This window comes from Heterodontus francisci, chromosome 6 (assembly GCF_036365525.1).
Source record: "Heterodontus francisci isolate sHetFra1 chromosome 6, sHetFra1.hap1, whole genome shotgun sequence".
Lineage (NCBI taxonomy): Eukaryota > Metazoa > Chordata > Chondrichthyes > Heterodontiformes > Heterodontidae > Heterodontus > Heterodontus francisci.
In genome coordinates, this window is record NC_090376.1 from 9166318 (window position 1) to 9190865 (window position 24548).

At 45.0% G+C, this 24548-nt stretch overlaps 1 protein-coding gene across 2 annotated transcripts; it reads right to left on the minus strand.

Annotated features, from left to right (window-relative positions):
• Positions 1-224: 224 nt before the first annotated feature.
• LOC137371120 (kelch-like protein 24) lies at positions 225-24548 on the minus strand. Of its 2 annotated transcripts, XM_068033086.1 has the most exons (8): positions 24455-24548; positions 16425-17331; positions 13481-13665; positions 13064-13182; positions 10552-10740; positions 8892-9080; positions 5311-5421; positions 225-4978 (listed from the first exon to the last, which is right to left on the minus strand). In XM_068033086.1, exons 2-8 carry the CDS (start codon positions 17294-17296, stop codon positions 4976-4978), a joined length of 1668 nt encoding a protein of 555 aa, XP_067889187.1. In that variant the 5' UTR covers positions 17297-17331; positions 24455-24548; the 3' UTR covers positions 225-4975. The 2 variants fall into 2 exon arrangements, with proteins under 2 accessions (XP_067889187.1, XP_067889185.1); XM_068033084.1 differs by having other exon boundaries at positions 225-5421.

Consider the following 24548-nt stretch of genomic DNA (forward strand, 5'->3'; position numbering starts at 1 on the left):
AAAAAAAAAATCCACTAAAAAGTCACATGACTGTGGGAGCTGTGTACAAATTGTCTGCCATACTTCCTACGTTGACTACAGTTCAAAAGTACTTCATTGACTGTGATGCGATTTGGGACGTCCCGAGTTGTGAAAGGTGCTATAGAAATGCAAGTCTTTCTTTAAAAACAAGCTTTGAACAGAAACAAAACCAAGATGCAAGTTTTATTAACAGAAATCTTTATTTGTTTTTTGTGCTTTCATTTCATGTCAAATAAAAATCACAGTGCAAAAATGGCTCAACACCAGTTAATTCACAACTCCAGTAACAAGACAGTCTAACTAATACACTCGGTTAAATGTTAATCTGCTAACTATACTGCTAAAGGGTTTTGTTCAGTTTGGTAACTTGCTTACTAGTTCAGGTTTTTATATACCTCCTCTGAATCAGAAGGTTGTGGATTCAAGTCCCATTCCAGAAACTCCAGAGCACAAAAATCTAGGCTGGCATCCCCAATGCAGTACTGCACTGTCAGAGTTGCCATCTTTCAGAGGAGGCATTAAACTGAGGCCCCGGCTGCTGTCTGAGTTGGATTGTAAAAGAGCCCATGGTGCCACTTTGAAGTGGAACTGGGGAGTTCTCCCTGGCATCCTGGGCCAATATTTATCCCTCCAACTGACAGCACTAAAAAAAAAAATGATGATCTGGTCATCATCACATTGCTGTGTGCGGGATCTTGCTGTGCTGCTCCTGCTGGTGCCTAGGTAGACACCTAGATCTGGCCAGGGCCGGGAGGGGTGAGGAGTGGGCTATTGGGGACATTTGAGTGTGTCCGGACTCCCCGGGTTCGCTGCTCAATTTGCTAGTATGCACTGTACCCACTCCCCTCTTCAAAGTCGGGGCCCACGTTAACCGGTCGACCTGCTACACTAAAATTATGACCTAATTTGAGGATAGGACAGGCTCGAGGGGCTAAATAGCCTCCTCCTCTTACCATGTTGCCCACTCCTGACCCTTTATCTAGGTTTCCCAACGACACAAGAGCAGCACCAATTCAACAGAGGGGAGATCTGGCGCAAGATACAAGAAAGTGAAGCCAAATTTCACCCTCAAAAAAAAACACAGGGTTCACATTACAGGATTAGTGAGAAATGAGGTATCAAAAGGAATATATACATCCAGTGTTCCATTAAGGACATGATTCACAGCTTTAAGAAGTATACTTAGAACACATTTCTGCAAAGTACTGCATGTTAAGGAGGCAGCAGCCCTTTCCTTTAAGAGACCTTGCCTTTAACTGGAGCAGGTTAGTTTTGTTGAGTAATCTCCAAAATCTTCCTCGTTCTTGTTTGGGGAGGGCAATGAGGGAGGAAGGGGGAGGGGAGGGTGCACACCACCCACAAGTTCTTGGCATTAGGATTTCTCAGGGTAATGATGGGCATCTGAAGTCAGGGGTTGGCGCTAGGCCTGTTGAGCTATATGGGTGCCCCACTTTGCAACTCATCCTACAGAATAGGTGCCATCGAGGAGGAGGAGGGTGTTACAAGATGAACTCTGACCTCAATGCTCAGCTCATGTGCAGTTACAGCTGAGGCGGGAGGACGAGGAGAATTTCAGCTCTCACATAAGAAGCTCGATACCATCCAGGACAAAGCAGCCCACTGGATTGGCACCCCATCTACCACCTTCAACATTCACTCCCTCCACCACCAATGCACAGCGACAGCAGTGTGTACCATCTACAAGATGCACTGCAGCAACGCACCAAGGCTCCTTCGACAGCACCTTCCAAACCCGCGACCTCTACCACATAGAAGGACAAGGGCAGTAGATCATGGGAACACCACCATATGCAAATTCCCCTCCAAGCCACACACCATCCGGACTTGGAACTATATCATTGTTCCTTCACTGTCACTGGGTCAAAATCCTGGAACTCCCTCCCTAATAGCAATGTGGGTGTACCTACACCCCAAGGGCTGCAGCAGTTCAAGAAGGCAGCTCACCCCTACCTCATGTGCAATTAGGGATGGGCAACAAATGCTGGCCTGGCCATCGATGCCCACATCCCATGAATGAATAAAAAAACAAAGTGGACAGATAACCAAAAGCTTAGTCAGAATGGTTGGTTTTAAGGAGCGTCTTAAAGGAGGAAAGAGGTAGAGAGATTTAGGGAGGGAATTCCAGAGCCTAGAGCTTCAGCAGCTGAAAGGTATGGCCTACGTCATTGTCTATGTCAAAACGGTGATGGTTATGGATGGTCCCTGACTGCATGCCTCATCTCCTTCATTTGACTAGTTTCTGGCTGGATCCTTCTCAACATGGCAGAGTTGATGTGACTGAATGTCCTCTCTGCCCACTCTCCCCAAATAGAACAAACAAAGAACAAAGAACAGTACAGCACAGGAACAGGCCATTCGGCCCTCCAAGCCTGCGCCGATCTTGATGCCTGCCTAAACTAAAACCTTCTGCACTTCTGGGGTCCGTATCCCTCTATTCCCATCCTATTCATAATAGGAAGATTATATTTTCTTTACACCAAGTTTTCTCTCCTGTATCCCCTTCCTTTCCTGATGGATGGGACTCGTTACTAGGTTACCATGCCAAGGTTGCTAGGTGACACAGGCCCATATATGGGCCTCGACAGCAAGCGTCAGGAAGCTTTTAGACCAGAAAAGTTGCCGCAGTTAAGCCCAGATCAGATCTTGGATTAGTATCTACACACGTTCAATCACCCATAGTCACATTTAGACCACGGTTAGGAAGTCACTGAACCAAGACGAGTGGATGGAGTTAAGATACAGATCAGTTGTGATTTGACTAAATGACAAAACAAGCCAGAGTGTTGGACTTTGAGCTTTGCACTATTATTCACATCACAAAACCAAGACTTTGTTTCTCCACAGTCATTGACTACTCTCCATCACTGACTATTTCTAGAAATTTCCAATGCAAAGTCTAATCACAACACCTGGTATTACCTCTATCATAACTTGTCAGAACTAAAGTTGGAATTTCAATGATGGTGAAAATATAGGCAAGTAATGCAAGGGAGCAATATAAAACATTGTTCCAGAACTAACACTTTACATCTTTAAATGAAAGAGTGAGTCTTTGGTCAGTGCCCAGTGTTGGGAGAAGAGGAACGCTATGGGTTAGTGTTGTAATGCAGACCCCCACTGGTCAAGAATGAGGCATATTAATTTTGTCATATGAACATTGATTTTAAACCTTTGCTGGATCGAGGAAGAGATCAGCCATGGCTGGAAAAAACACTTACATACTAACAGACAGTGCTTGTGGAGACAAAGGACCATTCCCTGACACATTCAACCCACAATGGACTTTGATCACCAGACATTGAAGGTGAGGAAGCTCACATTCCAGGATGACTGCTAAGATGGCCGAATCCACAAACAGACGTGGTCAAACCAGCTAGTCACATGACTAACCTGCTGGGCAACCTGAGTTTTTTTTTTAATGGTACTGACAGTTTGAAAGAGAGAGACGGTTTGCTCCTGGACTGTAAAGACCTCTCCTGACTGGCTCGCCAGTCTCTCCTGTCTGCTCCCATCTCTTTCTCACAGAACTCCAAATCCACTGAAGATGTGAACTTCAAGAGAGAAAAGTCTCCTACATCAAACAAGGTTTAAGAAGAATACTGGGCCCCAACGAAAAGCAAGACCTACCTACAATCAAGGACTCTACCGTGAGCTCGAAGAACAGTAACCAAAACCATCTTCAGATATTGCCTCAAACTTTTCCACTTTATTTCTTCTGCTCTTTTCTGTCTCTGTCCGCATGTGTGTTTATCGCGTATGCGTGCAAGCGTGGGCATGTCACATGTCCGTAGGCATTAAGCGAATTAGAGTTGAAGTTTAATAAAGTTCAATCTTTCGTCTTTAAACCTAAGAAAACCTGCATGTGCTGGTTTCTTTGCCTTATAATTGGAAAGCAGTGAACAAGGATTCACCAAGGGGGAGCTAAAAAAACAGTGTTTAAAATTAAACCCTGTTATGGTAAGACCAGGTGAAGGCCGAGTGGGAACCCTAGACCCCTTCTCACCGGGTTGTAACAGTATCCTGAGGGAATATCTAAGAATCCTCCAGTGTTTATTAATTGATTAATTAGAACAAATGCTCAATTGAAACACATGTATGCACAGGTGTTGGTACTCTTATAATGTTGCTCTATTTTGTTTCTTATGTGACCTTAGAGACCTCTGACTCCAGCAGATAGTCAGGAAGTGGTGCAAGCTGACAGGGGTGAAAAGAAGTGAGACAACTAAAAGAGGAAATTAAATGTAGAAAAAGTTGGCCATCAGCAGAAATGAGAAGGGACAGGACAGCAAGTAGAGATTCCTACATGCTCATGAGACCAAGGTTGGGAAGTTAGCTATTATCAACAGGAATGTGATAAGGGCTACAAAGGAGGACTGGTGCCTTTGTCCAGAACGGGATAAGGGGGAGCCTCAAGCTGGAATCACTAGCCGTCGAGGACGCCTTATGTATCCAGTGTAAAAATATGCCCCTTTGTGTTGCCACAGCTCCACTGATAACAGCCCCAACAGTTAAATTAAGTAAAGTAAGGGGGTTTCAAGGCCAGAACCTGAGCATCGGGGCTTTGCAGACATGCCACCTCTACAATTGGACAATAACATGATGGGTATAAGCCATTGATTGGTCTAGCGAAATTCAGTGAGTTTGAATTGTAGAAAGGTCTCAGAAAGGGCTAGAGGTGTAGAAAACTTCAGAGTAAATTCAGGGAATTCAGGAGGATGAGCCAGGGACTGAGCCGGAGACTGCAGATACATATAATCGCAATTTCTACTCAGGGCACAAACAGGGGGATATAACTTTCAATTATACCTTGAAAACTGCTGTTCAGATCCTGTAATGTATCCAGTCTTGTGCTGAATAATGTTTAATCACTGCGCCAATATGGGTCAACATTAAATCCTGCTAGCCAATGATTCATCAAAACCTAAAGAGGCCATCACTGATGGGACAGAAGGAAGTGTTTGGGTTAGTACTTGTCTGGCATGGGACAGGAGATCAATGCATAGTTGGTTACTCACACAGATAAACTTTCCATTTCTGACAAAACAACGTAACTCTGCTACATTGCCTCCCCTGGCAACTTTGCAAGTAACAGAAGATGAAAAAAAAAGACTAACAGTATTACATCCAACTTCAAATGTCTGGTATTAAAAAAGCAATGCACAGCCTGCGTGCATTGAACGAGCCCGTTTGTTATCTTCTTACATGCTGGAGGATGGTGACGCAGCCATGGTAACTGGCACAGCGTGGCATGGTGGAAACGTGGCTCACCTTGTGCAAGGTGGGGTCGATGCAGAACACTCGGTCTGTGCCTTCTGCCATCTCATCCTTGCCACCGAGGATGTAAATCATTCCGTTGCAAACCGCCATCCCGCAGTTCTCCTGGGTGGCACAAATAAAAGTGGAGATTAGTATTTATTCATTATCTAAAGCCCCCTCTACCTTCCGTCTCCATGCTCCCAATTATTTTGCCCCCACTTCTTCTAAAGACTGTTGCTCTAGCATGGGTCCAGAGGTGTCAGCTACCCTCCAGTACGCTGCTCAGGTGACCATTTGCCACACGTGAGCGGACAACTAAATGCCAGGCTGTTTGACTGTGGGGGCATCATCCTGCCTGCATCCAAGGTCCAAAGATGCACACTCAGCAATCAGGTGTGGGAACCCTGATTTCTTTATTTAGTCCTCCCGGCCGCAGGGGCACTGAAGTCGATTGTAGCTTCTTCCCCTCTGTCAACACCCTAGCCAAAACCGACTGACTCACTACAGGTCCGGGATCAAACCTGGACCTTCTTGGGCTCTATGGGCTCAATGCATTGGAGAGTGCCCAACTGGGGTACCTTGAGGTTCAGGAATTAAAACTACATAATCTACTTACACAAAGGAAAGAAAGAAAAGATTTGCATTTCTATAGCACCTTTCATGACCTCAGGACATCCCAAAGTGTTTTACAGTCAATTATGTACTTTTGAAGTGTTGTCACTGTTGTAATGTAGGAAACGCGGCAACCAACCTGAGCACAGCAAGATCCCACAAACAGCAATGGGCTAAATACTGAAGCAAGTGTTAGTCCTTTTGTGTATGTATATATATAGAAAAATTACAGCACAGAAAAAAGCCATTCAGCCCATCGTGTCTGAAGGGGCAGCACAGTGGCGCAGTGGTTAGCACTGCAGCCTCACAGCTCCAGGGACCCGGGTTCGATTCTGGGTACTGCCTGTGTGGAGTTTGCAAGTTCTCCCTGTGTCTGCGTGGGTTTCCTCCGGGTGCTCCGGTTTCCTCCCACAAGCCAAAAGACTTGCAGGTTGATAGGTAAATTGGCCGTTATAAATTGCCCCTAGTATAGGTAGGTGGTAGGGAAATATAGGGATAGATGGGGATGTTTGGTAGGAATATGGGATTAGTGTAGGATTAGTATAAATGGGTGGTTGATGGTCGGCACAGACTCGGTGGGCCGAAGGGCCTGTTTCAGTGCTGTATCTCTAATCTAATCTAAAAAAAAGCCTCCATGTTCTAATAACCCTTGTCGTGAAACATTTTTTCTAGTTTCTTGGTGGTCACTGTCTTTTTACACTTAGTAGTTATGGATTCACCAGACACTGGAAGCAATCTTTCACCAAGCACAGACAGGAGTTGACACCGTCCTCTGCTATTTACATTCTGACGTGCTGAACCTTTATAAAGTTTTGGTTAGGTCCCAGCTAGACATCCAGTTCTGGTCACATGCTTTAGGAAGGATGTGAGGTTCCTTGAGAGGGTGCAGAGGAGATTAATCAGGATGATTCCAAGGATGGAGGATTTTAGTTACAAGGTTAGGTTGGAAAAGCTGGGTTTGTTCTCCTGACAGCAATGAAGATTGAGGGGAGATTTGATAGAAATGTACAAGATTATGACAGGCTTAGATAAAGGTAGACAAGGAAAAACTGTTCCCATTAACTGATGGTATAAGGACACAGATTGAAGGTTTTGGGCAAGATATAGGGGGAATATGAGGAAGAACTTTTTTTACGCAGAGAGTGGTAATGACCTGGAACTCGCTGCCCACAAGGGTGGCGGAAGCGGAGACCAACAATGATTTCAAAAGGTAATTGGACGGGCACTTGAAGGAAATAAACTTGCAGGGCTACGGGGATCGAGCGGGGGAGTGGGACTGATTGGATTACACCACGGAGAGCAGGCATGGACTCGATGGGCCAAATGGCCTAATTCTGTGTTGTCTATGACCCTATGACACTGGAATATACATGAGCCACACTGTACCACTGGGCGGCACAGTGGCGCAGTGGTTAGCACCGCAGCCTCACAGCTCCAGGGACCCGGGTTCGATTCCGGGTACTGCCTGTGTGGAGTTTGCAAGTTCTCCCTGTGTCTGCGTGGGTTTCCTCCGGGTGCTCCGGTTTCCTGCCAAAAGACTTGCAGGTTGATAGGTAAATTGGCCATTATAAATTGTCACTAGTATAGGTAGGTGGTAGGGAAATATAGGGACAGGTGGGGATGTTTGGTAGGAATATGGGATTAGTGTAGGATTAGTATAAATGGGTGGTTGATGTTCAGCACAGGTGGGTCGAAGCGCCTGTTTCAGTGCTGTATCTCTAATCTAATCAAGAGAGGATTTGTCACTTTTACAAAACGTGTCCAGATTTTGTTGGAGTGTGATATCTTGCAGTGTCCTCCATTAGTTAGACTATTGCCCCCACTCTTCAGCTCAAAAAAAAAACTTTTTGCACCATAAATTTCAAGAAGTGTGAACTGATAATGGCGCAGCTAGGGCAATGGGGACCTCGGCAAATAACAGGATCAACAGTCTATCTCCTTTAAACAATGTGAATCAAAGCAGGAGAAAGAAACAGAGGAACAACAGAGAAAGAATTAGGACAAATGAGAGTCAAATTAGATACAGAAATAGAAATAAAAAGGAAGGGGACGACAGATTGCAATGAGAGAAAGGAAAAGTAAGAAAAAAAGTTTTTAAGTTTAAATTTCAAAATCTCTAAGAACTATGAAAGATTTTGATAGAATAGACACAGAGCAAATGTTCCACATGTAAGAAAGAGCAAAAGTAGAGGCCATCAATTTATCATCACCAAGAAATCAAATAGGGAACTTGGGAGAAACTTCTTTATGCAGAGAGTGGTGAGAATGTGGAACTCGCTATCACAGGGAGTGATTGAGGTGATTGGTATAGATACATTTATGGGGAAGCTAGATAAGCACATGAGGGAGAAAGGAATAGAGGCTTATGTTGATAGAGTTAGATAAGCAAGGATGGGAGGAGACTCAAGTGGAGCATAAATGCCAGCATGGACTGGTTGGGTCGAATGGCCTGTGCTGTAAATCCTCTGTAACCCCATGTAACAATTTACTAATGCAGGAGTGAAACTCCACACTTTCAACTGTTCTTCTTCTGGGCCTCCAAGGTTGATTGACATTGCAGGAAATTAATTTTGTCAATTAAAAAGGGTCTTACGTCATTAATGCCAGGACCAACTTTCAGTGGTGAGTTTAATTCATATTTAAAAGCACAAATGCAGCAACTTCAGGGGAGTCACGGGGAGGTTGAGAACGAGCCAGCATTTTAGAGGCTAATGGCAGAGAGGTTCAAATCGTCCAGAAATCGGTGCTGATTCGCATGTCTCTTCCTTTCCAGAAATTACTGTCCTACTTTATGCACTAATAATGGCAAACACTATTAAACTCTTATTTTCCCAGCAGATTCTGGCCCAGTGTTTACTGTAGACTTGATAAAAGATTCTCAAACTTCAATACACTTGACGATGAAAATAAGTTTTCATTGAAAGAAAGTCACGAACATCTAATGGGTTTTGGTTGACTTAGGCCAGGTTCTGTAATCTTACCAGAGGTCCTACAATATTGTCCATCACAGTCCAGTAGTTCTCGGTCGGGTCATATCTGTACATGTTCTGCATGAGTCCTCCCATAATATAGATGGCATCATTCAGGGTCACTGCCTTGATGCACCGTTGAGCAAAAGGACTTGAGGTGGTAAATGTCCATTCATCTTTCACTGGATCATAACACTGGACCTGCGAAAAGAACATTTACTCTTACATATGAACACACGAAACTGACAGGCAGAAATAGACCAGCTAATCTATCTCGCCTGCCCCAAATGTGTCAGCCGTGACTCAGTTTGTAGCACTCTCACATCTGGGTCACAAGATTCTGGGTTCAAGTCCTACTCCAGAACCTGAGCACAAAAAGCAAGGCTGACACTCCAGGGCAGTACTGAGAGAGTCCTGCACTGTCTTTCAGCAGGACTGAGCACTGTCAGAGGTGTGTCTTCCGGATGAAAGATTAAACCGAGGCCCTGTCCGTCCTTTCAGATGGGCATTAAAGATCATATGGCACTATTTCAACAAAGAGCAGGAGAGTTATCCCAGGTGTCCTGGCCAATATTTACCCTTCAATCAATATCACATTGCTGTTTGTGGGAGCTTGCTGTGTGCAAAATTGGCTGCTGCATTTCCTACATTACAACAGTGACTACACTTCAAAAGTACTTCATTGGCTGTAAAGCACTTTAAAGGCTTTTATGGTACTTTAAAAGGCATCTGGTGGTTATGAAAGGCACTATATAAATGCAGCTCTTTCATACTCGTGCTGGCTGGAGTAGCATGACTACAACAACTGTTTGTATTTACATAGCTTTAACTTGGCAAAACATCCCGAGGTGCTTCACAGGAGCAATTATCAAACAGAATTTGACACCGAGCCACATAATCATTTATTAGGACAACAGACCAGAAGCTTTGTCAAACAGCAGCATCTTCGAGGACGAGAAAATGGCGGAGAGGTTCAGGGAGAGAATTCCAGAGTTTCGGCAGCTGAAGACACGGCCATTGATGGTGGAGTAATTGAAATTGGGGGATGACAAGCAGGCAGAATTGGAGGAGTGCAGAGATCACAGAGGGCTGTAGGGCTAGAGGACTTTAGAGAGATAGGGAGGGGCGAGGCCATTGAACAATATTATCACAAGGATGAGAATTTTAATATTGAGGCATTGCGAGGCCAGTACCCAATGGGCAGCGAGCATGGTGGGGATGGGGTGGTGATGGTTGAATGGGAGGAAAGGAAGAGTTGCATTTCTATAGCACCTTTCATGATCTCAGGATGTCCCAAATTGCTTTACAGCCAATGAAGTACTTTTGAAGTGTAGTCACTGTTGGAATGTAAGACACATGCCAGCCAATTTGCCCACAGTAAGTTCCCACAAACTGCAATGTGATAATAACCAGATCATCTGTTTTTTAGTGATGTTGATTGAGGGATAACTATTGGCCAGGACACCGGGGAGAACTCCGCTCTCTTTTGAGAATGGCACTGTGGGATCTTTTACATTTGCCTTGGATGGTTTAACAGTAGAGTGGGGGGGTGTGGGGGGGGGGGTGGGGGGGTGCGTGGGGCCATTCCAGGGTTAACTATTTCTATAGCTGCATGAGCTAGGTGGTCTGAACATTTGTGCCTTCAGAAGAAAGGAAGAAGTTGGTGCCTTACCTTGTCGGAGTTCAGTTGATTGCTGAGCGCTCCTCCTATCACGTAGAGTTTGTTTAAGCAGGTAACAACAGCTGCTGAACTCACAGCTTCCAATAAAGGTGCAGTAAAAGACCAGTAGTTCAAGAAAGGATCATAGCACTCAACACTGGACATCCTGCTGAATCCATTAAAGCCACCCACTGTGTAAAGCTGCCAAGTCAAGGAGATGTACAATCAGTTAGTGTTTACACAGGACCTAGCTGTCTCATCTCTTGATGCTGAAATCAGCATCAGGATTGCCAAGGCCACAGCTGTCATGTCAGAGTTGAGAAGGCGAGTGTGGACCAACAGCAAACTAACCGAACATACTGAGCTTCGTGTGTACCAAGCTTGTGTTCTCAGCACCCTCCCTTTTACAGTAGCGATGCACGGATAACTTATGCAAGCCAAGAAAAGGTGCTGAAAAACTTCCACCTTGGCTGCCTCAAACGGATATTGGATATCTCCTGGCAGGACAGCGCGCCAAATATGGAAATACACCATCATGTAGTGATCCCCGGCACGTTTGCCCTCGAGTCAGCGGTAATTCAATTGGCTGGGTCGTGCGAGCCGAATAGATGACAGCTGCAACCCCAAAGACATGCTCTATAGTGAGCTTCCTGTTGGTATAAGCCCATGTCTGAGTTACAATGATGTCTGCAAGCGAGACCTTAGGTTGACAGTGCTGGAAGTCTATGCATGGGAAGTCCTTGCAGCTGACGGGATTTGCTGGAGAGGCAGTCGGTAAGGGCATGGAAAAAGCAGAGGACAAAAACCAACGGGAATGCAGAAAAGAGCATGGCAGAAGGAAAAGAAAACATCAGTCAACCTCGGGCCAACCATGTTCATCTGTGCCAGCTGCAGAAGGGATTGCTACTCACGAGTAGGCCTCTACAGCCACAACAGGCGATGCTCATCTCAGAAGTGGCATACACCCTGGGCACAGTCCATAATCTCCCGAGACTACTACTAGGAGTCTCACCCCACTCTCTGTCAAAAGTCTTGACCAGCGAGACTTAATTTTAGAGCTACTCTGGTGCAGATCAGTTGGAGAAGACAGCCAATACAGCAGCATAAATAATTTTAATGATCATTTATCACTAGTTATGCATAGTTACCAGTTAGTAGGGACAAAAGATACTTATTACCCTCAATCCTTTGAAGAACAGCCCCACGTGTTGAAACCCTCTGTTCTTTGCTTCTGTTCTGCCTTTCCCCTTTAAGTAGTTCTTTATATACTCCCAACAGCATCCACCCTCAGCCAATCGGGAAAATAGGACCAGCAGAAAGTCATTCAGCCTCTTGAGCCTGATCTCCCATTCAATTAGACCATGGCTGATCTCATCTACCCGCCTTGGGTCTATAAATCTTCATAACTTTGCCTAACAAAAATCTAACAATACAAATACTGTTCTGATAAGACCTGAAATATTAACTGTTTCTCTCTCCACAGATGCTGCCAGACCTGCTGAGTATTTCCAGAATTATCTGTTTTTATTTCAGATTTCCAGCATCTGCAGTATTTATCTTTTGTTAAAAACCTACCAATCTCAGTTTTGACATTTGTAATTGAACCCCAGCCTCAACAACATTGTGGAGGAGAGGGTTCCAGATTTCCACTACCCTTTGTGTGAAGGGCTTTCTTGAACGGCCCAGCTCTGACGTTAGGGTTATGCCCCCTCATTCTGAGCTCTCCCACCAGAGGAAATCGTTTCTCTCTAGTTACCCTATCAAATCCTATAATCATCATAAACACCTCAATGAGATCACCCCTTAATCTTCTATACTCAAAGCAACACAAGCTAGTGCAAGCAACCTGTCCTTGCACTGGTCACCCATTTAACCTGTAGATGGGCAGCCATTTACTTTATGTCTCCTGGACTCTTTCTAGTAGTTTTCTAGCAGACGCCACTTATAACAAACTGCAGTGAGTCAGTTTAGGAAAGACTAGTTAAAAAAGTGAATTCAGCCAAAACTAAAAAGAACCTTTCCACCAAGGGTTCTGAGAATGCGGAACAGGCCGAACCAGAGTGGCTTGCTGATCTTTTTTTGAACAGTGCAGAGGGACCTTTAATACCCACCTGGAACAGGTAAATGGGGCCTTAATCACATTGATGCGCACTCTTAGCCAAGATTATGTTTATGGGGCCTAGGCATGGGGCTTGAACCACAAGCTTCAGATCAAGAAAAAAGGGGGCATAATCTTAAAATTAGAACTAGGCCATTTAGGAGGAAAATCAGAAAGCACTCCTTCACACAAAAGGTTAGTGGAAATCTGGAACTCCCAAAAGCTGTGGATGCTAGGGGTCAAGTGAAGCTTTCAAGACTGAGATCAACAGATTTTCATTAGGTAAAAGTAGCAAGGGATATGGAGCTGAGGTATTTATCATCCACGATATAACTGAATGGTGGGGCAGGCTCAAGGGGCTGAAAGATCCTGCTCCCAGCCATTCCTCAAGAACAATGTCTGGTCAGTACAATCATTCTACCCTACCTTGCCTTGCAGTGCCACCATTCTGTGCCTCCATCTTCCTTTATTCAAAGAAGCTACTCTGACCCAGATATTTAGCTGTGAGTTATACATCCACACGTCATTACTGTAAAGGTGCCCACCTGTAAATGAAAAAATCATGAGTTTTATTACAAGTCCAACATATCAGCCTTTAAGAATATTGTAACGTCCTATCTGGACATTAGAATGATAGTCTACATGATATGTTTAAGAATATAACTAGAGAGAACAAGTTAAACTAGTTGTACAAGGGAATTCACGTTCACGTATACACACACACTCACAAGCTCCCACACGTTCACATATGCACACACTCACAAGCTCCCACACGTTCACATTTCACTCGTGTACACATATTGCCACACCCACACACAATGACCCCAGGTGATTGTTGCTGACCCGAGAGGAAGATGTCGTTTTTTAAGGCGCAAACAGCGAACTCAGACTTGGAGTAGTCTGGTATCTTAGCCAGCGGCGCCCAGTCCCCAGTGCCTGGGTTGTACTGTTCGGTGTACGGCAGCATGCTGTGGCCCTTCCTGTCGCAGCCTCCCACAATGACAATCACTTCTGCGACATTTGTGGACCTGAGCAAAAAAGAAAAGTGTCTGCGGTTAGGTTGGATTTTCAGGTGGACCTCCGTGGCATTGCTCACCATACCTCTGTTGATCCGTAAAAAAACAAAAACAGGATCATCACACCGCGCAACACACCTGCTACGGTGAACCTGCGTTCTCTCAAGCTCAGGTGTATTGTAAACTGCTATAACCTAGAAACACAAGGACAGGGAGAGGCCATTCAGCCAGTCAAGCCTGCTCCACCATTCACTACTTAACACCATCTTCCTGCTTTGGTTCTATATCCCTCAATACCGTTGCCCAGCAGAAATCTATAAGCCTCAGTTTTGACATTTTCAATTGAAACCCAAACGTGACAGCTTTATGAGTGAGAGCGTTCCAGATTTTTACTACTCTTTGTGAAGAACTGCCTCATGAGATCACCCCTGGATAACCTAGCTCTAATTTTAAGGTTATGCCCATTTGTTCTGGATAGGAGATGAATTTTGTGCCCATGGCTAGGCTCCTTGTGCCGGGCTGAAATGGCAGGGGGAGTAAATCTGTTAACTTGCTCAGCGTCAGGATCTCCGTCCTTTTAAAGACAGGAATCCCGCCTCCAAGAGCGGCCGCCAATCATGGGGCCAGTAGCTCAGCAGTATTGGAAGTACCCTGGGAGCGGTGGCCACTGCCGGTACTGCAAGAGGCCTTGGACTCAAGCCGAGTACTGCCACCCGGATCCAAGGTAAGGGAGGCGGGGGTCGCTGGGGCCAGACTGGGGAGAGGGGAGCGGTTCAGGCTGGTGCAGGTTTTCTTGGTGGGGGCCCTCCATGGGCCACAGATTTCCCACAGTGGAGGGTCCCCCCTCCCAAGCCCACAGGGAGGGTGCCTCGTTTTACTGGGCAACCCTCCCCGTGTGCTGGAAGCTACCCCCCCCCCCCCCCCCAACTGCGGTTAAATCCGAGCAGTGGCAGGAAGAGGCCCTTAAGTGGCTGTTAACAGGCCACTTAAGGGCCTCAATTGGCCTCTGGGTGGGAAGGCCGCAGATGGCCTATCCTGCCCTCGTCAAAATTGTCTTGCGACGGGGAGCTGACAGACTATCCGCCCTCGCCTCCCATTGTAATTCTATGAGCTCCCCCTCCAAACCAGTGTCAGGGGGACCCATAAAATTCAGCTCATAGTTTCTCTCCATCTACCCTGGGCCAAAATCCTGGAGCTCCCTCCCTAACAGCACTGTGGGCGTACCTACACCACAAGGAGGGCAGCTCACCACCACCTTCTCAAGGGCAATTAGGGATGGGCAATAAACGCTGGCCTTGCCAGCGACACCCAAATATCCTGAATAAATTTAAAAAGAACTATCAAATCCTTTAATCATCTTTACGTAGAATTTACAGCACAGAAGCAGGCCATTCAGCCCAATAGGTCTATACTGGCGCTTATGCTCCAGACGAGCCATCTTAAACACCTCTTTCAGATCACCTATTAATCTTCTATACTCAAGGCAATACAAGTTTAAAATAGTCCCTTTAGCCCCAATATCATTGTGGTGAGCGTCAGCTGCACCCACTCCAAGGCCAATATATTCTTCCTGAGGTGCCGTGCCCAGAACTGAACATAGTTACGCCAGATGGATAGTGTATATCACCTGGGTGCTCCTCCTATTCAAATCCAATTTTGTCCTGTGCAGTTCACTGGGTGAGCTGGATGATATTCCCATCTCTACCCCAGGAGGAGGAGTGGCAATTGCAGCACCAATACCAGCAGCCTGCACAGACCTGGGGCTCAAATGTGAGGCCTTCCAGGTCTGAATGGTTCTGTGCCACCCTCGATTATCAGCCAACCCAATAGAGGAGTCAAAATTAAAGAAAGAGGAACCTGCATGTAAACAGAACCTTTGACAGGACATCCCAAAGCGCTTTATAGCCAATGAACTACTTTTGAAGTGTAATCACTGTTGTAATGTAGAAATCGCTGCAGCCAATTTGTACACAGCAAGCTCCCATAAACAGCAATGTGACAATGACCAGATAATTTGATTGTTTTTTTTTATAAAAGTGATGTTGGTTGAGGGATCAATATTGTCCAGGACACTGAGGAGAATTTCCCTGCTCCTCCTCCTCGTGGAATCTTTTGGATCCATCTGAAAGAGCAGACGGGATCTCAGTGTAATGTCTCATCCAAAAGACAGCGCCTCCAACAGTGCAGCTCTCTCTCAGTACCGCAGTGGAGTGTCAGTCTGGATTATGTGCTCAAGTCTTATGAGGAAGGTCTTATGAGGAAAGGCTGAGGGACTTGAGGTTGTTTTCGTTGGAGAGAAGGAGGAGGAGAGGTGACTTAATAGAGACATATAAGATAATCAGAGGGTTAGATAGGGTGGATAGTGAACGTCTTTTTCCTCGGATGGTGATGGCAAACACGAGGGGACATAGCTTCAAGTTGAGGGGTGATAGATATAGGACAGATGTGAGAGGTAGTTTCTTTACTCAGAGAGTAGTAAGGGCGTGGAACGCCCTGCCTGCAGCAGTAGTAGATTCGCCAACTTTAAGGGCATTTAAGTGGACATTGGATAGACACATGGATGAAAATGGAATAGTGTAGGTCAGATGGTTTCACAGGTCGGCGCAACATCGAGGGCCGAAGGGCCTGTACTGCGCTGTAATGTTCTAATTCTAATTCTCTAATTCTAAAAAGTCATTGAAAGGGGACTTGAATCCATGACTTTTTGACAGAGACAAGAGTGCTACCCATTGGGCCAAGGCTGAAGTGTTTAACAAAATGCTCCAACTTACTTCCTTGGTTTTGTCCTTGGAGACATTATCTCATTGCCAAAGATGTGATACCTTCTCGCCTCCTGCAGCAAGGGGAAGCACTCCTTAGAGCTCAGAATCAGCTCATTCGTTTCAACTTTCTCAACAAAATATATGCGATCCAGCAAGGGAATTCGAACCTGCTCCAACAGCTCTCTCAATGCATGTTTCCTGTTGGACACATCATGGTGGACCCACTGCATCACAGCTTCGAAGACGATCTCCTCCTTCGGAACGGCCAAGAAGTCACTCGACAGCTGGTCACACAGGTCACCCTTGGACAGCTGCAAAAATTCCTCGTGCTGGATCACATCTGAAAAGCGCTCCAGAAGAAATCTTCTGCTTTTCTCGGACAAGGCCGGGATGCAGAAGAAATTGGCAAAACTCAAGAAGCCCAGGCAATTACAAGGGTCCAACTGCTGCTCCAAAAACTCCTCACAACTTCTTCGGAGTGAAGAGATCTGGAAGAGCTCAGATGCTTCCAACAGACTCTGAACATTGTTCTCTTGGATGTTCCCCCTTCCTCCATACATGTAGTCCAACACATATTCCATAGTGTCGGCTGAGATCTCTTTGATGTCTACAGTGTCCTTCTTTGCCTGGAGATTAGTGCTAAACATTGTTCTGAAGTAAATGCTATTAGCAGAGAGAGTGGCTTGATGGCAGTGGAATTCATGCCCATCAATACGAAGCACAATGTCAATGAAGAGTCTGTTCTTACGGAATGTATTCAGATTATTCAAGACATCTTCAGCATGGCCTGACTTTAGGTTAAGGTCTGTAGAGGGAGTCTTGCTGGCTATTTGTGTTTCACTTGTTTCATGTTCTGGAACTGTGTTTCCAAACCCCATCATTGGTTGCCAAGGGTCTTCCTTTTATCACTAGACAACTGAAACATAAACGATGAGTAAAATTTCTTAGATCACTTGAGGCAGTATCTCAGACACAGCTAAATCCCACAATGTCTTTCATAGAACACTAAAGGAGGCCATTTAACCCATCCTGCCTGTGCTGGCTCTTTGAAAGAGCTGTCCAATTAGTCCCACTCCCTGTTTTTTCTGCATAGCCCTGCAAATTTTTCTTTTTAAAATATTTATCCAATTCCCTTTTGAAAGTTACTATTGTATCTGTTTCCAACACCCTTTCAGGCAGCACATTTTAGATCACAACTATTCACCATTTGAAAAAAAAAGTCTCCTCATCTCCCCCTCGTGTTCTTTTGGCAATTCTCTCCAATCTGCGCTCTCTGGTTACTGACCTTCCTGCCACTGGAAACAGTGTCGCCATCTATATCAAAACCACTTATGATTTTGAACATCTCTATTAAATCTCCCCTTAACCTTCTCTGCTCGAAGAATAATAATCCCAGCCATACAACTCACTGCATACAGGATTTTCTCATCTCCCCTTCTGGTTCTTTTGCCAATTATCTTAAAATGCGTCTTGGCTTAAATATATAAAATAAATAAGTGTTCGTGCTCTTGACTTTTTTTTTAACTCCCTCAGTAGCTCTCCCCAGTTGATCTCTTCTGAATCAATTATTCTCCCAATCGGTTTCTTTCTGTTAATGAATTTGAAAACCGTAAAGGCCTCAAAGAGGGTGCAGAAGAGGTTTATCAGAATGAGCGACTTCAGTTATGAGGAGAGGTTGGAAAAGTGAGGACTGTTCTCCTTGGAACAGAGAAGGTTAAGAGGTGACCTAATAGAGCTTTTCAAGAGGAGCTAGAGAAAAGCCATTCCCCTCTGACATGCGGGTCAATAACTAGAGGTCATAGATTTAAAAGTCATTGGCAAAGGATCTAGATGGGGGTTAAGTAAAAAAAGTTTTGACTCGAAGTGTTGTCAGGATCTGGAACACTTGACCTGAAAAAGCGGTGGCAGTTGATTCCATAAATAATTTTAAAAAGGGAATTGAACAGGTATGTGAGGATGACAAGAGAGAATTTCCAACAAGAGAGAATCTAACCATCTCTCCTTGACATTCAATGGCATTACCATCGCTGAATCCCCCACTATCAACATCCTGGGGGTTATCATTGACCAGAAACTGAACTGGAGTAGCCATATAAATACTGTGGCTACAAGAGCAGGTCAGAGGCTAGGAATCCTGCGGCGAGTAACTCACCTCCTGACTCCCCAAAGCCTGTCCACCATCTACAAGGCACAAATCAGGAGTGTGATGGAATACTCTCCACTTGCCTGGATGGGTGCAGCTCCAACAACACTCAAGAAGCTCAACACCATCCTGGACAAAGCAGCCCACTTGATTGGCACACCATCTACAAACATTCACTCCCTCCACTACCGATGCACAGTGGCAGCAGTGTGTACCATCTACAAGATGCACTGCAGCAATGCACCAAGGCTCCTGAGACAGCACCTTCCAAACCCGCGCCCTCTACCAACTAGAAAGATGAGGGCAGCAAATGCATGGGAACACCACCACCTGCAAGTTCCCATCCAAGTCACAAACCATCCTGACTTGGAACTATATCGCCGTTCCTTCACTGTCGCTGGGTCAAATTCCTGGAACTCCCTTCCTAACAGCACTGTGGGTGTACCTACCCCACATGGACTGCAGCGGTTCAAGAAGGCAGCTCACCACCACCTTCTCAAGGGCAATTAGGGATGGGCAATAAATGCTGGCCTGGCCAGCGACGCTCACATCCAATTGAATGAATAAAAAAAAATGAGGAACTTGCAGGGTTAGGGACAAAAAGCAGGGGATGTGGGACTAAACACAACTTCTCTTTCAAAGAACCAGCACAGGCATGACGGGCCAAGTCACTTCCTTCTGTGCTGCATGTTTCTATGATTTAATGATTCTAAACTCTTGACCTCTCGGCTGTGGTTCAGTTGGTAGCACTGTTGCTCCACAATCAGACATCATAGGTTCATGTTCTATCCTAAGACGTGAGCACATAAAATCAAGGCTGACACTCCAGTGAAGTACTCAGGGAGTGCTGCACTGTCAGAGGTGCCATTTTTTGGATGAGACATTGAACTGAGACCTCATCTGCCCTCTCAAGAGGCTACAAAAGATCCCATGACATGATTCTGAAGAACAGTAATGGAGTTCTCCCCAGTGTCCTGGCCAATATTTATTCCTCAATCAACATCACAAAAACAAATTATCTGGTCATCACATTGCTGTTTGTGGGAGCTTGCTGTGCACAAATTTGCTACCATGTTTCCTACAACAGTAACTACACTTCAAAAGTACATCGTTGGCATTTATTGCAAGGGGAATGTTATATAACAGTAGGAAAGTTTTACTGCAGCTCTACAGGGCCTTGGTAAAACCACATCTGGAGTACTGTATACAGTTTTGGTCTCCTTATTTGAAAAAGGATGTAATTGCATTAGAGGCAGTTCAGAGAATGTTCACTCGACTCATTCCTGGGATGAAGGACTTATCTTATGAAGAAAGATTGAGCAGGTTGGGCCTTTACCCATTGGAGTTCAAAAAAAAGTGATCTTATAGAAATATACAAGATTCTGAGGGGACTTGATAGAGAGGATGTTTCCTCTTGTGGGGGAGACTAGAGCTAGAGAACACAGCTTAAAAATAAGAGGTCTCCCTTTTCAGATGGAGATGGGGAGAATTGTTTTCTCTCAGATGGTAGTTAGTCTGTGGAATTCTCTTCCCCAGAAAACAGTGGAGGCTGGGTCATTGAATTTATTCAAGGCTGAGTTGGATAGATTTTTGATAGACAAGGGAGTCAAGGGTTATAGGGGGCACACAGGAAAATACAGTGGAGGCCACAATCAGAACAGTCATGATCTTATTGAATGGCAGAGCAGGCTCAAAGGGCCCAATGGCCAACTCCTGTTGTTACGTTCCAATGGCTGTAAAGCACTTTCAGGCACCCATGGTCATTAAAACTGCTGTATAAATGCAAATCTTTCTTTCAATTCACTTCTTTCTACAATCTACAGGTTTTTAAAAACCCAATCATGGTGTCACTTAGCCACTTCTCCCTGATCTCCCTCAACTTCTGTCCTACTCTTTTTAACCATGGTTAAACCATTACAACAGTGTACTTCATTGGCTGTAAAGCATTTTGAGATGTCTGGTGATTGTGAAAAGCACTTTATAAAAATGCGTTTTAATAGTTTCTGTCCTATAGATCTCCCATTATAAAGAAAGTGTTCTGTGTCTGATCTTTGACCCTAAGGATCAGTTAGAGAGAGCTGGATCTGGTGTGGGCACTGGTAGCGTTTTATTTCCTGTTTCATTTCCTAAAATTAAATGAGAATTAAAACTTCCAATGGCTCAATTGCCAAATGACTGTAATTTAGCCCCGGTAGTAATGTAGTAATCTTCATTTGTCATCATGAACATAGGAACCGAAATAGACTATTCAGCCCCTCGAGCCTGTTCAGTTAGATCATGGCTGATTCTGTATCTTAACTCCACCTACTCAACTTGGTTTTGTAACCATTAATACACTTACCCAACGAAAATCTCAGTCTCAAGTTTTGATATTTTCATTGGACCCCCAGCCTCAGCAGCTTTTTGCCAGGATGGGGGAGTTCCAGAATTCCACTAGCCTTTGTGTAAAGTTCCTCTTAATGCCACTCCTCAAAGGGCTTGCTCTAATTTTAAGGTTATACCCCTTTGTTCCAGACTTCCTCCACTAGAGAAATAGGGCAATCTTCAGTTTTAATCGCTCCATTTGTGGCCGTACCTTCAGCTGCCTGGGCGCTAAGCTCTGGAATTTCAGACAAAAATCATCCTACACAGCCGTCTGTTCACAGCTGTCAATTCAATATGAACAAAAGTCCTGCGTTTAACAGCAATTAAGATTCAGAAAATCTACCACTGTCTGGAGATGAAATGAGGCAGTTGGATCTGTCTGCATACTGAAGGTACAACACTAAAATGAGCAATTGCTGGCTCGATCGGGAGTTGGAATTTAACTTTTACGCTACATTCTGTAAATTAAGAGAAGGCTCGCATTTAAATAACAGTTTATCACGTCCTTCAGAACATTCCAAAGGTCTTCACAAATAATTGATTATATATGAATTGCAGTCACTGTTATCATAGAACGATGAGCAGAGGACGATACCAGGAGGTGAAAGGGGGATGTGAGGAAGAATTTTTTTATGCAGTAATTACCTGGAATTCACTGCACACGAGGGTGGTGGAAACAGAGACAATTAATGATGTCAAAAGGAAATTGGATGGTCACATCAGGGAAATGAACTTGTAGGACCACAGGTTTACAGTCAGGAAATGGGACTGACTGGATTGCTCCACAGAGAGCTGGCAAGGACTTGATGGGCTGAATGGCCTCCTTCTGCACCATTACGGCTCTAAAAGTCTACGAGAACACCGGGGAGAATTCTCCTGCTCTTTTTTGAAATAGCGCTACAAGATCTTTTACACCCATCTGTGAGGGAAGGCCTCCGTTTAACATCCGAAAGACGGCACCTCTGACAGTGCAGAGCTCCCTCAGTACTGCACTGGGACTGTCAGCCTAGATTATGTGCTCAAGTCTCTGGAGTGGAAGTGGAACCCACAACCTTCTGGTTAAAGCCTGGCTACCCGACCCGAACCTGACTAGATGTGTCGGGTTTGGGTCGGGTCGGGTCTATATTCCGAGTCCAGCATTCGGGCTTGGTTCAGGTCGGGTCGGGCTGGACAGTGCTGCCTCTGGGAACTCACGGAATCAGGCTTACCAATGATTCCCCACAACTCCATCTGCCAGAATAGCCTGCTGCCAGAACAGATGAACGATATATGGCAGGTTGGGCGCAAAAAAAATGAAATGACTTGGGCCCAGGTCGGGTTCGGGTTGGCTGTGGTCGGGTCAGGACTGGCTAGGGTTTCAATTTTATACCCGAGCAGGCCTTTACTTCTGACTACCCGTGGTAAGGCAGTTGATGTAGTCTACATGGACTTCAGGAAGGCTTTTGATAAGGCCCCGCATAGGAGATTGGTTAAGAAGGTAAGAGCCCATGGGTCCAAGGCAATTTGGATCCAAAATTGGCTTTGGGGCAGGAGGCAGAGGGTGATGGTCAAGGGTTGTTTTTGTGAGTGCAAGACTGTTACCAGTGGTGTACCACAGGGATCGGTGCTGGGACTCTTGCTGTTTGTAGTGAACATTAATGACTTAGACGTGACTATAGGAGGCATGATCAGTAAGCTCGCAGATGACATGAAAATTGGTGGTGTCGTAAATAGTGAGGAGAAAAGCCTTAGATTACAGGATGATATAGATGGGCTGGTAAGGTGGGCAAATTTAATCCTGAGAAGTATGAGGTGATGCCGTTTGTGAGCACTAACAAGGAAAGGGAATATACAATGGATGGTAGGAGGGTACAGAGGTTCAGAGGGACCTTGGTGTACTTGTCCATAGATCACTGAAGGCAGCAGCACAGGTAGATAAGGTGGTTAGGAAGGCATACAGGATGCTTGCCTTTATTAGCTGAGGCATAGAATATAAGAGCAGGGAGGTTATGATGGAGCTGTATAAAATGCTAGTTAGGCCACAGCTGGAGTACTGTGTACAGTTCTGGTCGCCGCACTACAGGAAGGGTGTGATTGCACTGGAGAGGGTGCAGAGGAGATTCACCAGGATGTTGCCTGGGCTGGAGAATTTCAGCTATAAAGAGAGACTGGATAGGCTAGGGTTGTTTTCGTTAGAGCGGAGAAGGCTGAGGGGGGACATGATTGAGGTATACAAAATTATGAGGGACGTTGATAGGATAGATAGGAAGAAACTTTTTCCCTTAACGGAGTAGTCACTAACCAGGGGCCATAGATTTAAGGTAAGGGGCAGGAGGTTTAGAGGGGATTTGAGGAAAAGTTTTTTCACCCAGAAGGTGGTTGAAATCTGGAACACACTGCCTGAAGGGGTGGTAGAGGCAGGAACCTTCACAACATTGAAGAAGTATTTAGAGGAGCACTCGAAACACCATAGCATACAAGGCTACGGGTCAAGTGCTGGAAAATGGGATTAGAATAGATAGGCGTGATGGCCGGCACAGACACGATGGGCCTGATTCCATGGTGTATAACTCCATGACTTTGACTCATCCACGGGCTGACAACTAAAGTGATGAGGGTGGTTCTCATGACCCTGTCCCCGACTCCCACCCTCATCCCACCAGTGGCTCTGCCACTTGCTCTGACAGCTGTACACGCACTTGTGTAAACCATGTGCGAGCGTCACCATTATTGCTCTACGGCTGCCAGCCTCCGTGAAATGGTGTCAGGGCTAAGAGTAGGGTTAGCCATGGACAACAGAGAGCTATTTTAACATAATCTCTCTTCTGTTGCACTGTTTTTGGTTTGGAAATCAGGGCTGCAATCCAGGCATTGGCAGTCTTGGTTTAGATTTAGAGATGGGGGCTGTTAAATTTCCTCTCTTTTACCCCTCCACCCTAATCTGCGAGCCTCCCAATCTGGTTAAAGTGGGGGCGGGAGGCTGGAAGACAATGATATAGGGAAGAGCTGAATCTCTTTTACAGTGTCCTTTTGTCTCCTTCCAGCTGAGCCTGGTACAAGATGCTACTACTGAACAGAACGTAGAAGGGCACACACATTTGATTTAAACACCAGGCACAGATTTCATCATTAACTATTAATGAAGATTATTGAGAGCAGATATTGAAATGCATCAAACATTATCGACATCCCAAATTGCAACTCAAAAAATAAGCTTGGCAAAACAAATTTTACTTAATAACGTTTAATTTTCTTTATAATTAACGCGTTTCTTTCGATCCACCCACCCCACCCCCACCCCAGCACCAATTCAAATAAAATCCTTTTCAAAGTATAAGGTGAAAGAGATGACGAAGAATATTGAAATAAAGTTTTCGGTCGCATCGCCCTTTTCAAAACAGCAATAACGACAAAATAAAGGTTATCCACTAATTAACAAAAATTGTAGCGAAATTTACAAAGTTCAATTGACAGGATGAACTCGACGAGCTAAGGATACAAACATCCTTCTGCTTTGCAAATCCTTTTCTTTAAATTCCCCTTTGTTTCTTACCTCCTTTGATCGATTCAGTCTGGACGCTGTGTGTAAATGTTTGCACCAACTCGCGCTGTTAAACGTTTGCTCTTTGTAATCGCTGCTCTGTTTA